Source organism: Paralichthys olivaceus, chromosome 10 (genome assembly GCF_024713975.1).
Source record: "Paralichthys olivaceus isolate ysfri-2021 chromosome 10, ASM2471397v2, whole genome shotgun sequence".
Taxonomy (NCBI): domain Eukaryota; kingdom Metazoa; phylum Chordata; class Actinopteri; order Pleuronectiformes; family Paralichthyidae; genus Paralichthys; species Paralichthys olivaceus.
This window is the reverse complement of record NC_091102.1, coordinates 21280168-21294710: the sequence shown is the minus strand read 5'-3', so window position 1 is coordinate 21294710 and position 14543 is coordinate 21280168. Positions and strand designations below refer to the sequence as shown.

At 41.4% G+C, this 14543-nt stretch overlaps 2 protein-coding genes across 38 annotated transcripts in view; both read right to left on the bottom strand.

The window, feature by feature from the left end:
• On the bottom strand, positions 1–10583 carry tfcp2l1 (transcription factor CP2-like 1). The gene is made up of 15 exons (XM_020099590.2): positions 9732–10583; positions 9082–9236; positions 7451–7524; positions 5949–6054; positions 5519–5625; positions 5282–5434; positions 4989–5099; positions 3548–3651; positions 3210–3261; positions 2983–3076; positions 2653–2743; positions 1007–1089; positions 672–814; positions 246–297; positions 1–135 (listed from the first exon to the last, which is right to left on the bottom strand). Exons 1-15 carry the CDS (start codon positions 9788–9790, stop codon positions 98–100), a joined length of 1422 nt encoding a protein of 473 aa, XP_019955149.1. The 5' UTR covers positions 9791–10583; the 3' UTR covers positions 1–97.
• Positions 10584–10722: 139 nt separating this feature from the next.
• Positions 10723–14543, bottom strand: part of clasp1a (cytoplasmic linker associated protein 1a) — a 74229-nt gene continuing 70408 nt past the window's right edge. For all 37 annotated transcript variants that reach the window (XM_069533588.1, XM_069533584.1, XM_069533592.1 and 34 more), the window contains one exon: positions 10723–13285. In XM_069533588.1, coding sequence (XP_069389689.1) covers positions 13199–13285 — 87 coding nt within the window. In that variant the 3' untranslated portion in view covers positions 10723–13198. The remainder of the gene's footprint in view (positions 13286–14543) is intronic.

The window sequence follows — 14543 nt, the reverse complement described above, 5'->3', positions numbered from 1 at the left end:
TTTTACTGTACTTTAAAATCTGATCTTTTATTGTAGAAGGATTTATATACAATCTGTACAATCGCTCTGATTAAACCACCTCCTGAGTTCCTTCTGGTCATTTCAACACAATGTGGAAGCCATCAGTGTTTTCATCTGCAGGACAGAAGACAAGACAGCAACAGGTTATTCCAAAATAACAGCGAAGGAGTATGGATGCTAAATGTCTGTGTTAAGTTGTGAGTTTAAAGACTGAAAATAATTACCCCTTATAGTGCTGATGATGAAGCTCGTCTCCTCCCCGAAGTTCTGCACCATCTGAAAGAAATAGATTGCTCAGTGTAAACACTTGATTTCCATTTACCAAGTGCGGCATTTCAGGATTCATCACAAGTCACAAAACCCAGACTTGTGAAAACTCTATCTTTATTCTGAGATGTGGTCTGTGATTAAGTTACTGTAATGTAAAGTGGTGCAGGGTTACAGTTGTGGTTGTATTTAGAGATTTGCCCTGCATTATAATAACACAAGGGACTGCTTGTTCTTTAATATAACAGCGACACACTGTAATACTGTCCTGCAGCAAAAGTTAATGCAGGTTCGGATTGTTTAGCTGCATAAGATGGCTAGCCCCCCTATGTGAGAGGCCTGGGCTCATTTGTAAATAATTCAAAGGTATGAAGTGTGTATACCTCGTCAGAGACTAGGACGTGGATCCCAGTGGATTTCTGTCTGTAGATGTGTGTAATTTGCTGTGGAGTGATGCTGTACAGCATGGAGATCTTTTCAGACAGGTCCAGCAGTGTCAGCTCCTCCAGATACAGAGCATGGTAGACTGCAGGGAAGGAAGCAGAAACTGGAATGAGCTAAAACATCACAAAGTTTAGGAAAGAGCGTTCAAATATGAATATGGTTGGAATTAAGAGGGTGCCTCCTGTGCAGATCTGCAAACATGATCACAATAACACACCGATCTGATACGTATGGACTTATAATTAGAATCATATTACACAATATTCCCACTTACTGTCTCCACCAACCGGCTTGATGGGAGGTTGATTCCGGGCCTGCTGCTGGCACACGTAGATGGTAAGACGGGGCTGTATGCACCTGCAGGGTGTGAGGAGAAACTGTAAGAGTCGTGCTTGGAGAATATGCAGCGGTCATGTGACACAAGATGGGCCTCTCTTTGCCCTTTTGCCTGAACAACGGTATCAGGGAGGTTTGGCCTTGTCTTTATTTCTGTATATAGGTTAAGATGAAAGAACATCATACACCAGTCAGTAGTCTATAGCTCAGAAAACAGTGACTGTGACTGACGTGGGCAGATTCAACTTGACATCAGCTCCTGGTTCTTGTGCTTTCAAAGTATATTTTCCTCACATTATGATAGCAAGCTAAGGACTTAATTGTTTTATCCATTATTTCATTTCTAATTAAATGTGCTGAAGCCACAGAGCATGGAAAACAAACCATGTTTGACTGTCCAAGTATGTGTGTTCTGGACTGTATAGTTTAAAACACTCGTGAACATGTGCACTTTATTCTAGTGTCCACTAGAATAAGCAGAATATCCACTCAGCCAATCATGTGGCAGTAATACAGTACATGAAAAACTACAGGTCAGGAGCTTCAGAACCAGAACGAGCTGATCTCTCAACAGTCTTTAGAGATTTTAATCCGAATGGATCCAAAAACAAATCAAGTATACAGGTAGCAGCAGCAGCTCTGTGTTGATGTGAGTGATCAGAGGAGGAGGATTCAGCAGAAACCACATCAGATTCCACCCCTGTCTGCCATGACCAAAAATCTCTGCAGTCAACAGTAGCTGTGCACTGATTGCGGGGCCACATCCTTCAGTGGCTAAAGGTAAGATATGCGTCCTTCCAGTGCCAAGTTTAAAAAAAGGGTGCTATGGGTGGATCCTTCTCGGGCCGACCTATCCCAGAATTCATTGCACGCTGGTGACAAAGCTGACAAGCTTTGCTCTTGAGCTGAGCTGCAGTAAGTGTAGCATCTAAAAGTAGCCGACGATGGCTGCTGAGGGTGTAATGGTTTGGGGAATGTTTTCTTTTAAAGGTTTAGTGTGTAGAATTTAGTGACATCTAGAGGTGAAGTGTCGTTGCAGGATAATCCATGTCACAAAGTAAAAGTATCAAACTAGTTACATGAACATGACAGTGAGTTCAGTGTCACCAAATGTGAATGTCGCAGAACAACCTGGAAATGTTAGAACAGGAGTTCAGCAGCATCAATCTGCAGCTGACAAATCTACAAAAGTGCCAACATCTTGGAGAATCACTGACTCAAAGAACTGAGGCTGTTTGAGAGCAGAGGGAGGGGCCACCCAGGATGAGCGTGGTGTTTCTAATAAAGTGCACGACGAGGGTTTATAATGATTTTCTACGTAAAGTCTCTAGAGGTATTCTTTTGAGGTTTCAGATACAATGACACCACAACCTTGATATTTATGGGAGATCAAGTGTGGAAAAGTCTTCGGTCTGACTGTTGCTCTTTAAACTTTGAGTGCATGGTAATAATTGAAGGGGACTCTGATCAGTGTCGTAACATTTTTATCAACTTCAATCGTCTCCCCTCTGGATTTCAATTAAAGAAAAAATCTAAAACGACTCAATTAATTGCAGCTCTTAGAAGTGCTTTTTAATGTCTCACCTTCCTTTCATGGTGTTAAAGAGGCGAATGCCATCTGCCGGGCCACATATCTGGATCAGATCCTCCCTGCTCATCCTCAGAAGATCTGCACCTGCAACAACAGCAGAGAGAGTGTCTGTGCTTTCTGCCTCGCTCTGTGTTCCTGATGTAGAAACTGACAATCACGTGTGTCTTTGTTGCATCTCTTTCATAAGTCTTCAGATTTCACAAGGAGAACTGGGCCAGAAAATACTCTGTGACTTTCTCAACTGTCTGCTTGTGCTCTCTGACAAAAGTTTGTCAGTGTTTGTTTCAGGGATCGAACTTTGTTAAGATCCTCAGGCCTGTTACCTAAGAAGCTGGTGAAGAGCCTTGAGAAAGCTGAGAACCTGTGACGGTGTAGCCAGTCCTGGGTGTTCTGTGGCGAGGACGATGGCAGGAGGTGCTACATGTCAAAAAGAAGAAGAGCCCTTGAAATGAGTATAGCAGCACAGCATCCACTGTCTCCAAATACTGGCCTAAAAGGGATGAGAGAGGAACATTAACACTGTCACACTGCACTGTTCCCCGTTACTTACATCAGAGCAGCCGGGGATGAGCAACTCCCCATGCTGGTTTGGAGAACAGTTGCTACAGGAGCATGCACGTGAGGAAGAAAGAGCAGATTGGAGTGACTGATTAATATTTTTTTCCCGTTCTTCTTTGAAAAACATGTCTGTTCTCTCACTGCTTCAAAGAGTCAGCTGTGGCACATCATGCAGTGTTAGGTGCTAACCCATAGAGGGAGCTATTACACTTCGCTGCAGGGGTCAACCCTTTGATATTTGTGTAGCTTCTCTACAGAAGTCGAATGAACAAAATGAACTGAGATGATGCAAAACAAATATGGCGGCATGTAGAGAGAATGCTGACCCACCCATCTGGGACACTGCAGGAAGTTGGTGAGCTGTGGTAAACAGGTGAGGGAGTGCTGCAGCTGCTGTGGGTGGTGAGATTTAAGGCGTCAGGCCAAGGGGAGCACTGGAGAGAACAGAGAGAAAATGATAGGAGATCAAATTTCACTGACAAATCTGAAATATTAAATTATTTACTAGCTGGACCAAGTGTGTGTCCTGCGAAAAGTGTCACTTCATTGCGAGAATAATTGCCTAACGCACTACGCACTACCTAATTACTACAAATACTGTTAAGGCTCTTTTTTTTTCATCAATTCTGCCGTCGTTAGCTTTGTTTCCAGAAGCAGGGCAACACTAGGTTGGTGTGAGCTTGTCTGCTGCTGAGCTACTACGTGAGGTTTGTAGTTTAACCACTGTTTGTCCTTGAATAAAAGTAGCTTCATATACGCAACTAAATGCCAGGACTCCATGGTGTTCAGCCCTGCATCTTCCAGTCTTACAATAAAACAAATGAATGGATTCAGTCAACAGAAACTCTATTATTTATGATGTGACATATTTGACAGATAAGCATCAACACTATGGTGAAAGATCATTCTCACTGTTTATTTTGGTGTGACCTTTGCTTGGCCTCTTGACCCCGACTCTCTGATCTAACCTGAGAACACGAGCACCAAAATAACAACCAAGACATTCTGCGATGCACAGAAGCCACTCAGACAACGATTTAGTATATTTACTCAAATAAAGTGACGTACCTTCATGTCAATATTTTACTACTTTCATCTGACTATGGTGACTTACTACTGTAGTGATTATCTGCAAAACATAGGATTTAGTTTATCGATTGTAACATTGTATAACTGGAACAGCGTACAAAGTAGACAATATTGAATACATCAATTATAAGTCTATACAAATATAAAACCTCCTTCTACACAATGACTACTTAAAGTACTTTTTGCTGATATTGGTTTAGAGCAACGTTTGAAGGCAGGACTTCAATTTGTAAATCTGTAATTTCCACATAACAAACAGTATAATGGTTTCTTGCTTCGGCTCTCATCGGGTTTGTTTTTTGTCTGGACGAATAACAAACCAGATTAAACTGCGGTCGCTCGCCGTTCAAAGACTAAAGTGACGCACACACACAGAGCCTCAATGATTGACAAACCTCAGCAGCAAGTACACACACAACATATTAACATTCAGTGAAGAGCGCTGGATTAACATGTTCTGTGTGAGGAGGCGTGACCAGGAAAACATTCTGACTGACGGATGAGACTCGAAGATAAAATGAATGATTGAGCGCTGATGAGATTAGAGACACAACCCGATAACACAAGAATTTACCACTGTGGAGTCAATAAGGTTACAGCATAACTCCACACCGACAGCATGAAAACAGACAGAGGGTCCTCTCCGACCTGCTCTGTTGTGCAACGTGTCTTGATGCCTCACCTCTTTCAGCAGGGTGGTCTCGTGGGACGCCTGATACTTTTCTCTGTCTTGAATCGTCTTTTTATCGATCTTCTCCCTGTCTGTCTTCAGTTTGCGATCAGCTCCTTTAGGCTGAGGACATAAGAAATGAAGACATTTGAGGTCACGTAGACACTTGAGATGAGATAGGTGAGTTTTATTCCTATTGGTCCATTTCGCTGAGAGGGGAGGTGAATATAGTATACATGTGTAAAACACAAGATGCTGACTGTTGGCAGGCAAGCGGAACATATGTGGTGGATGAAGTGTCGGACCTTGAAGACTTTGATCTGACAGCTGGAGGAATGGACGTGTTCCATGTATTCCCCGTGTTCATTGGTGGTGAACGTGTCCACCTGGATACGGAAGGGCACCCCCTTCTCCCCACCATGCTTCCTGGGCGTGAACTCGGTGCTGATGCAGTTGACCTGAGAAGACAGAGACAGGAGTTTGGAAAGGAGACGGCAGCAGAATGACCTCCCTCCAGACGTTTGACCAGAATCCATCTGTACCTGGATGAAAACTGAAGCGTTCTTGACGGGATCCCAGAGGAACTCAATGGTGTTGAGGTGCAGAGCGTGAGAATGAGGCTCCAGTATCCCCACTGACAGAGGGATATCTGCAGGAAATACAGCCAGTCTGTCAGTCCACCTTTGCTGTAAAGACCTCAGTTTGGACTGTTGTGTCTGTTTTGAGATTAGTTGGCAAACAGTGACAGAATCTGAGTCAAACGGCGAGAAGGTTGTTTGTTTGTCACTGCCCAGGCAATTTGATCAAACCACACACAACAACACTAGTGGCAAGGCTCCATGGATGGCAACGCTGCATTGGTTTAGGCATTAATATAGATTATTGGACACTTTATCACCCCTGATGATGAATAAATGCATCACTGGAGAGATTTGATATATCATAGGTCACGTGTTGCTACAGTCAATTTACCTATATCCAGGATTCGGTCTCCAGGTCTGTTCCACCTCCATCCCTCCAGCTGCTGGTGCTCCATATACTGCAGCCGGCGATCATGAAACACCACGCGCACAATACTCTGTGAACAGGTAGGATCAGGGATTTAGGCCAGAGCAGCAGCTGCAGCTCGAGTGGGGCAGCTCGCACAGAGTGCAAAAAGGCTTCCCACGTTCATTCATTAAAACACAGTAAGTGAGTCTTTAAGGAAGTATAAATTCACATTGAATTTCATCTCCTCTTCCTACCCATCACACAGTACACATATTTAAAAACAGCGTCCACATGTGATAACTGTGAGAAGCGGAAAAGACAGGGGTTTTATTTTCAACTGAAAATCAGGGCTCCCACACTCATTCAGACCAAAATTTGGAGATACCATGAAATGGACACTTTAGTTTCCTGGAAAAACTAGAAGCTGAAAAACACCTCTTCAGTGGTGACCTCATGACGCATTAGCAGATGTTACTTATTACAACATTTTCAACAATCACGCTGGAGACCAAAAATCAGTGGGAACCCTGACAAAAAAAACATCCATGTCTTCAGTCTATGAACTGCTTCTAGTTTTAATATACTGACGGACGCCATGATGGAGTCTGTGCGACTTCATAGGACTTTAATGAAAGTTTATTGAGAACATAACTATGCTGGACAAGATTGTGGGCCATCTCTTTTTAAATCTGCCTCTTGCGACTCCCCTCATTTCAGGGAGCAGTAAACAAAGTATTCAAACATGCACCGTTGGGATATTTATGATATTTATGGGGAGGCTCATGCATGACTTGATCCGACACGTCATGTGTTTGCATAGATGCCACCTGTCCCATTCCGGTGTTTCTAGGATGCTACAGCTAACATGACGTTCTCAAGCAGTGGTAGCCTGAGTACAGAGGCATGTGGAGTGGATGCACTCACACAGAAACGAAAGGAAGTGACCTTCACATACTCTCAAGTGGGCATCTTGAAAAAAACTATTTGCAATAACTTTCAATATGCATCTGAAATTGAACACTTTTATGTCACAACAACCTGTGTGAATGAAATCCAAAGTGACATGACAGACGTTATGAGTTGTCAGTGGGTTTTATTCAGAAAGCAATGGCATCTGGAATATTATCACTTAAAAAGAAAAGTAAATTAAAGAGACGTTCCAGAGATAATGTATAGATGCTCATTTCTTTCTGAAATAAACTCCAGTCGTGAAGGTGGAAGCAGAGTAGCATGTTCAGATGAACAGAGTGTGTGGATGCTGGAAATGTGAAGGGAGGAGGAGTTGTGTGTTTGTAAAGTCTACTAAGGAGGAGAGGTAGGTTTTGGGTGAAAGTACCAAACTCTCCAAGGTAGACACCCCACCCCTGAAGTGGAAGGGAGGGTCGAGGGACCTGTGACGAACCAGGAAATGGAGATATGAAAACAGATACAAGAAGAAAGAGGCGGTGGACACATGAAAGTCAAAAAACAGACCTTACACCTACCTTTACATATTTGCTGCTTATATCTGTATACTCCACTAGTTTTCTGTTAAGCATACGGATTTCGTAGGACTGACCTACATTTTAAAACATTAAAAAAGACCCGATTAAAATTGAAAAATGGGAAATCAGTCAATCAGAAAAGAGGGGAAGTGGAGATAGAAACTCAATCAAATTAGTAAACCTTTCTAAGCCAGTTATGAAGACCAGCCACTCTATGAAACTTATATCTCCATCCTGATCAGATGTAATACAGTAACTTTAATATCACATGAAAAGCCAGTGAGTTGTAGTGTCCATAAAACCATCAGTGAATTTTCAGTATATTTATAAAACTAAGCTACGGACACTGAAGGCAATTGACTTCTTATCGATATGTGCCATTGTTACATGGTAATTTGATCATATTAAAACATACAACATTGGCCAAAAGTTGCATGTTACAGCAGGCTCACTTTCATTGTGTGTACTCGTAAAACAAATTACTTCAGAGCAGATAAGCAGGGCAAACTTGTAGAAACATGAGGTATTTAGAGCAGAAATATAAAAATATCACTGTTCAACAAGAGAAGCACAATCAGAAGGTTCCAGTGGTAGAGAACCATCCAAAGTAAAAAGAGGAAAGAACAAAGACAGGAAGGAGAATCAGATTAGAAGATGAGACATGTAAGAAAACATGCAGGAGTTGTATGGAGAAATCAGACTTATTGTATGTAAGTAATTATGTTTACATCTCATTCATATAATCCAGGGAGGTAGTCTTCTATTTGGATTACTATTCACATCTGTCAACAATTTATATTGAAGCAAAAGAAGGTCTAAGGAATTTCATGTTTTAACCAACTGTGCTAACTGTGACATTTACGCATTCCTTAAAAACTTACTGTTGAAAGGTCCTTCTTAAAAATGTCTGATTATATGATATGATTCTGATTTCTGATATATATAAAATCAGATAAAAATAAAGTAACTGAATTTCATATACATGAATTCAATTAGTTAATCTAAGGCATTGCGACTCCCAAGCAAAATCAATAAAGCCTGATTTGAATCGATCAGAGCTCAGTCATATCAGGTTGTGTCAGTCACATGATCCAAGACAGAGACGTTTGAATGAGTGACTAGAAACGACAGTAAATTCAATGTTGTGGGTTAAACAATGTTTGTCAGACAGAAGAAGCATTTGTTTTCACAATTCTTTAACATTTTATCAAGTACACAATTAATTGACAAATGAATTAGCAGATTAATTGAAAACAAACTGCAGATCTAGGTACATAGTCACTGATAAAACTAATGATGGCCTTTCTTTGCTTCCATAGACCCAGACAGATTTAACTGGATGTTCTGATGTTATCAAAACATCTGGAGCTGGAACTCGGGATTTGGGGTTGATTATGATTTTATAGATTAAAGCACATCTGACACATTAAGTGTGTTTCGGACAGCTCCAGATGTTATATTGATGACTTCACACATCAGCCTGTACTGTCTGGTTTTTGGCTTTGAGAGACACGTGTTGCAGGGTCATACGTGTCAATGAATTCACGTGAATTTGGTTTAGATTATGTTACAAAATGAGCTCCAGTCCATTTAGTCAACATGGACAATCAACTCACGGGACAGATAGCTACCTTGGTTGAGATAAGTGAGCGTCTCCTCCTGCTGTTTGGCAGCTGGCGAGGTGGCTGCACACAGCATGTACTGGAACGGGCTCCTCTTGGCACATATGGCACTTTCAGCCATAAGCCTGGCTTCTTCGTTTGTCAAGAAAGGTGCTATGGCCTCTCTGAAAGAGAGCGGGAGGAAAGAAGAGGAGCTGAGCAGAGATGACAAAGGTGACTGTGCAAGGGTTTTTTTTTTTTTTTATCTAATCAGTTCCATGTGCAAAGAAACATGTGATGTTGCAAAACAGTGTTACTCATGCAGCACAAATGTTAAGTCACAGCGAGAGAAACAGGAGTCTATAGAATCTATAGCTGCAATCGAAATGTGGATTTTGAATGCAATGCTCCTTTATAATTAACCATTCAAATGCAATTCAAAAGTCGATGAAATTATGATTATAAATAATAATAAACACATGATTTCAGAGGCAGATTACTGCAACAGTGCACATTTAACAAATACATTTTTAAGCCATTTGAGCATCTAAACTTTCTAGATACTCTTTTGTAAGTAAAGGTCACTGCTTTGCCACTATGACACTCTAAGACGAACCCTTCTATCATGAACATGCCTGAAATCCACAGGTGTGTGACGCCTCTCAACATGTCTGCTTTACCTAATGTAACTGGCAGAGTGCTGGTGGTAGGACTCAGGCTGGGAATGGCAGAACAGCATATTGTCCAGTGCGACGTCCTCTCGTATCCTCGGACCTCAGGTGAGACACATGGAGCGAGCTTTGCACGGCCTCCTCAAACTTCAGCACAAAGGGGGTTTTGCAGGCGGACCTCATCGCCTGCCTCTTATATCTGCCGGTGATATCATCGGCATACCTTGGATGACCTTTTGAGAGGCGGGGAGTGGGGACACACCTCCCACAACCCATGTCTGGCTGGGTTGATGCATTAATGGCAGCTTCACTTGGCCTGTTGTTGACTCTGCCAACAGTTTGGCCCTAAACCTAGACTTTAAACTCACTTAGGGAAATGATGTCTGGGGAGGAAATTTGGAAAACAAACAATGAGACGTAAGAGTGGGATTCACATGAATGGCAACAAACAATTATCTTTTCAAGGAAGAACTTGATATCTGCGGTATTTCATAATAAATAAAAAAAATCAAGGCAGCTTTCAATGAGCAGTAGTTTCGTCTTTGATATCACAACCACAAATAAAAGTAATAATAGTAACAGAGCTGGTAAATGAAACATCAATGGTTAAAATCCTGCTTCACACTTTAAATGTTTAATCTCAAAATCCATGTTTGAGTAAATAGAACATACGGTGAGCAGGCTGAGTACAGAGCCCTGCTGCAGCTGCTGCTCCGTCTCCTCAGAGATTAGGAGCAGTTCATTTCAAACTCTGGCCAGGTTAATGTTTATACAGAGCGTAAGCACACCTAAGCGCTTGGATGCATGTGCTCGTAAATGGATGGACAAACGGGCAATACTGCTGCCAGGACCCCTGTGGAAGTCAAGGTTCAAGCTGACCTCGGAGGAAAACCAAGAAGTGGTGGGAGCTGAGATTGAAACTTGTTGAGATGTTGCAAATGAAGTAACTTGTTAGAAATGGTGAAATCTGGGATGAATAAGCAGAACAAAAAAATCCAGATGAGCTCTGAGTCGGTTTATTTCGAGAGCAAACAGTTTCTTTATATTGTTGCAAATCTATCACAGGTGTATTTTAACAAAAAAAAAAAAACATTCTGTACAGTTTATCATGAGAGAATAAAATAAAATAAAATATATAAATACAGGTATGAATATTACATGACAAAAGAAAGACAGTGTACTGCAGAACATGCATAGTGAACAGTTTGCAAGGAATATCATCTTGTCTGTTTCTGGGAGCAGCTATGTGACAACGCGAGATGCCAGAGGCCGGTGGTTTGCTGAAATTTTCCCTCATTCTGCAAAACCCCACTGAAAACAAAGCTTGGCTGATTAACCCGGGGTGAGACTGTGGAAGGGATTTCGGTGAAAGTCAAGCAGAGAGCAGGGAGGCAAATTGAAATGACTTTCAGTACCAATACTCATAAAAGCAAATTATAACATATGCAAATTCTGTACATTCATTTACTTAGATAAGCAGAATTGGCCCATTGTCACCGCTTCACTCAGTGAGTGTCAAAGTGAACATATTATTAATATTCATTATTATTATTATTGATTTGCTAGAAGTTAGCAAATGACGAGAATTTTAAAAAAGCAGTAGCAGTCTGATTGACAGTAGATGAACTGTACCATGGTTAACTTAATCATATCCAATAATAAATATCTGATCAAATGAGGAAACTCTTCCTCACTATCTGTGCAGCGTCTTGTTGCAGGAATCAAACATTTTAAAGCTCAGACTTAGAGCTGAAATCTAAATTCACAATCCTCAACATCCTGCCTGAGCAAATCTACCGACTTATTTCTATCTGACACGTGTTGTAGTCAACAGATGTTTGATCCACTTTGTACCTTTTTCCACGTGAGCACAGTTAATGTGACGGCCTCCTCCCAAACATTACAGATGAGTAACCTGGTGATGTTACAAGTGCACTTTAACAGCCAACAACCTGGGCCCTGCAAAATCGCACAATGCTGCCAAAAGGTGCTGCAGATTTCATGCAAGCTAATTTGCTAACGTGCAAAAAATTCGGGGCCGTCAGCCTGTTTCACTTTTTCTGACATTTTGTAAAATTTTGCGAGGCAGTGGTGGAAAAAGTGTATGTACAAAATACCTTAATGTGTGTGTTAATGGTTATTGCAGAAGCTGTGGCTACATGTTGGGGGAGCTGAAGGAGCGCAGAGGCAACAACTAATACTGTGTTTGCTTCTTCAGCAAAAAACTCAACCAGGGTCTGTTCTCCTGCAGATTCACATTTTTTGAGCAAAGAGCTACAGTGCTGTACATCCCATTCACGCTCTGCAGTCCCAGTCAACAAGCATTAGCGTGTGTAAAGTGAATAAGGCCTGGCAATGTCTTTATGACAGTCTTGGATCGCTGGTCTCTCTCTCAGCTCCAATCACGTGTAATATTTACAAAGGCCGTCCTCTTCAGACGCAGACACGTCACCCAGCGTACGTCGTACTGAGCAGCAGTCATGTAGATTTAGATGTTGCTGGTTTGTCAAAAGCTCCATTTCCACGCTTAATGCAGAGAGTTCAGGGGGAAACTACAGGCAACACAACTTCTCCTGGGCCACACCTCGACTCCGATTGGGAATTTCACATCAAATTTTCAAAGGTGCATTTATAGACGACAATTTCATCTTCTCCAGCTCCAAATAAAGACATGCACAACATTTGAAGGATTGTCACTTCTCTTGCTGACACGTTTCCTTTTACTGGTACCTTGTTGAGAGAAACATCTATTTTGTCAAAGGGGGATTCAATTTAATAAGCCACTCTTAATTATATATGAACATAAAAAAGACTACAATCAAAACACAGGCTTCTATGAACCCAGATCATTAACTTAAAACATTAACTTAATATAATTATACAGTACTTTCTTTTTATGTCACATTGTTCCCTTGAACATTTCTTGTAATATTTGGTTTTCATGCTCCCAAACCAGAATTCATCCCAAAGCCTACAGGCTTATTACCATCATTGGGCCAGCCAAATGACACTTCATCCCAAATTGTTTTTAAATCGACAGAAGTTTCTCAGACACGTGTCTCTCCTCTGATGTGAATAACTCATGTATGAACTCCCTATGCTACCAAATCTGAGAGCTCAAGGAGGAAGAGGATAACTTTGACAAAAGGCAGTGTGGGGGTCGTGGGAGCCATAATGCATTTCCCATGTCCACAAGACTCTTAACGCGTTGATTCCCTCCCCACCAAGTCTAAAACCAGCCCGGAGTTACATTCACAAGTATTGAGAGCAGGGGGGGTGGGGTGGACAAACAGGTTGACGGCAGCCCCTCGAAACAGGAGAGAAGCACAGTGGAGCGTGAGCATTATGATGATGAGGAGGAGGAGGAGGAGGAGGGGAAGCTCAGACACGGAGAAGTCCGAGAGAAGCACGGCCATGCCCCTGGAAATCCTTGAACGCCGTCCATCCACGCCGTTTCCAAATGAAACCTCGCTCTATTAACTGTGAGAGGAGACATCAGAGGAACTGCTGCTATTGCTGTTGGTCGTCTGGGCTCGCTTGATGTACAGGTTCAGTAACTTCATCTGCAAACACACAAACACGAGGCATTAATGTTCACTTCAGCAGTAAGATGAGGCCTGGGTGTATTCATCGTCACTTTAAGGAAGCAAAATACAATAGGCAAGTATCCTAAGCTGCTGTCAGACATGCACTGTACTGTGGAGCTTTCTCCGTAGTTTCTACCAGTCTTAGAAAAAAGTCCAGAGTGTGCCCATATGAGTAGACAGCAGGAGACCCTCTCCAGGGGTCAATACGAGCGAGTCAGTGTGTTGATGATATTTCTAACACAAATCAGATGCATAAATGAAAGAAAAGCAAAAGAACACTAATATCTCAGAATGAAAAAGTGGTGCCATTCACGTAGTAGACACAGATGAAGATGGCGAGAGAGCTTTTGGTGATGAGAGCCAACGCTAGTGTTGATGTGCTTTTAAAAAAAAAAAACATGTGCTCTCTGCAGTGGAAGTCATACGCTACATCCTGCCTCTGCACCAACCCTCACCTGAATGCTCCAGAGATTTCTGTGTTGCGGTGGAAAGCAAAGTATGGACCCCAAACTGAGATTCTCTGAATTTCATGCCTGAAAACTTTTTTAGCGTTTTATGCATTCCAACCAAATAGTGTTGTTCTGTTCCATTTAAATAGATGTAAGATTCCAGAGCAGGTTGCATTATTTACACTTTTTCAATAAAGATAAAATTATAAAAGTCAGAAAAATAAAGTATGTATTGTTTTTATACTGGCTAAACATACATTATGAGAACTATCTAAACATTATTAGAATGAATCTGGTTATAATGTGAATTATTTACAATAAACAGTGTGTGGTATTGTCAGGAGCAAAATCACTGAAAAGAAACTTGAAGAGACAATAAGGTGCAAAACAGAAACTAATGTTAGGATGTTGGTTTATATGATGTTACTTTAAAAGCTTCATTAAGACGCCTGCTAAAAGCAGAGTTTTATGATTATCTATTAGCATCACAACAACCTTGTTATACTGCTCACAGATGTAGTGTCAGAGAGAGTAGCACAGTAGCTCAGGCATCTATGTTGATGAAGGGTTTATTTTAAACAAGTGTGAGAAACATGCTGCACATGAAGTCCACTCCCCCATGATTGTTTGATGGTCAGGTTGTTGATTTTGAATTTAAAGGTAAGTTAAATCAATTCTTTATGTGCTGAGCTTAAAGGGATGGTTCGCCGGAAAAAATAAATATGGACTCATTATCATTTTATGTTTTTTTACATTTGAAGTGGTCACCAATTACTTCCATTGTA

Coding starts and splice junctions, on each gene's coding strand:
- tfcp2l1 (XM_020099590.2), bottom strand. CDS start 9,790: ATGCTGTTCTGCCATTCCCAGCCTGAGTCCTACCACCAGCACTCTGCC. Junction 6,055..7,450: donor TAAGCAGCAAATATGTAAAG/GTAGGTGTAAGG, acceptor ACCTGTTCACAG/AGTATTGTGCGCGTGGTGTT. Junction 815..1,006: donor CAAGCCGGTTGGTGGAGACA/GTAAGTGGGAAT, acceptor CCTTCCCTGCAG/TCTACCATGCTCTGTATCTG.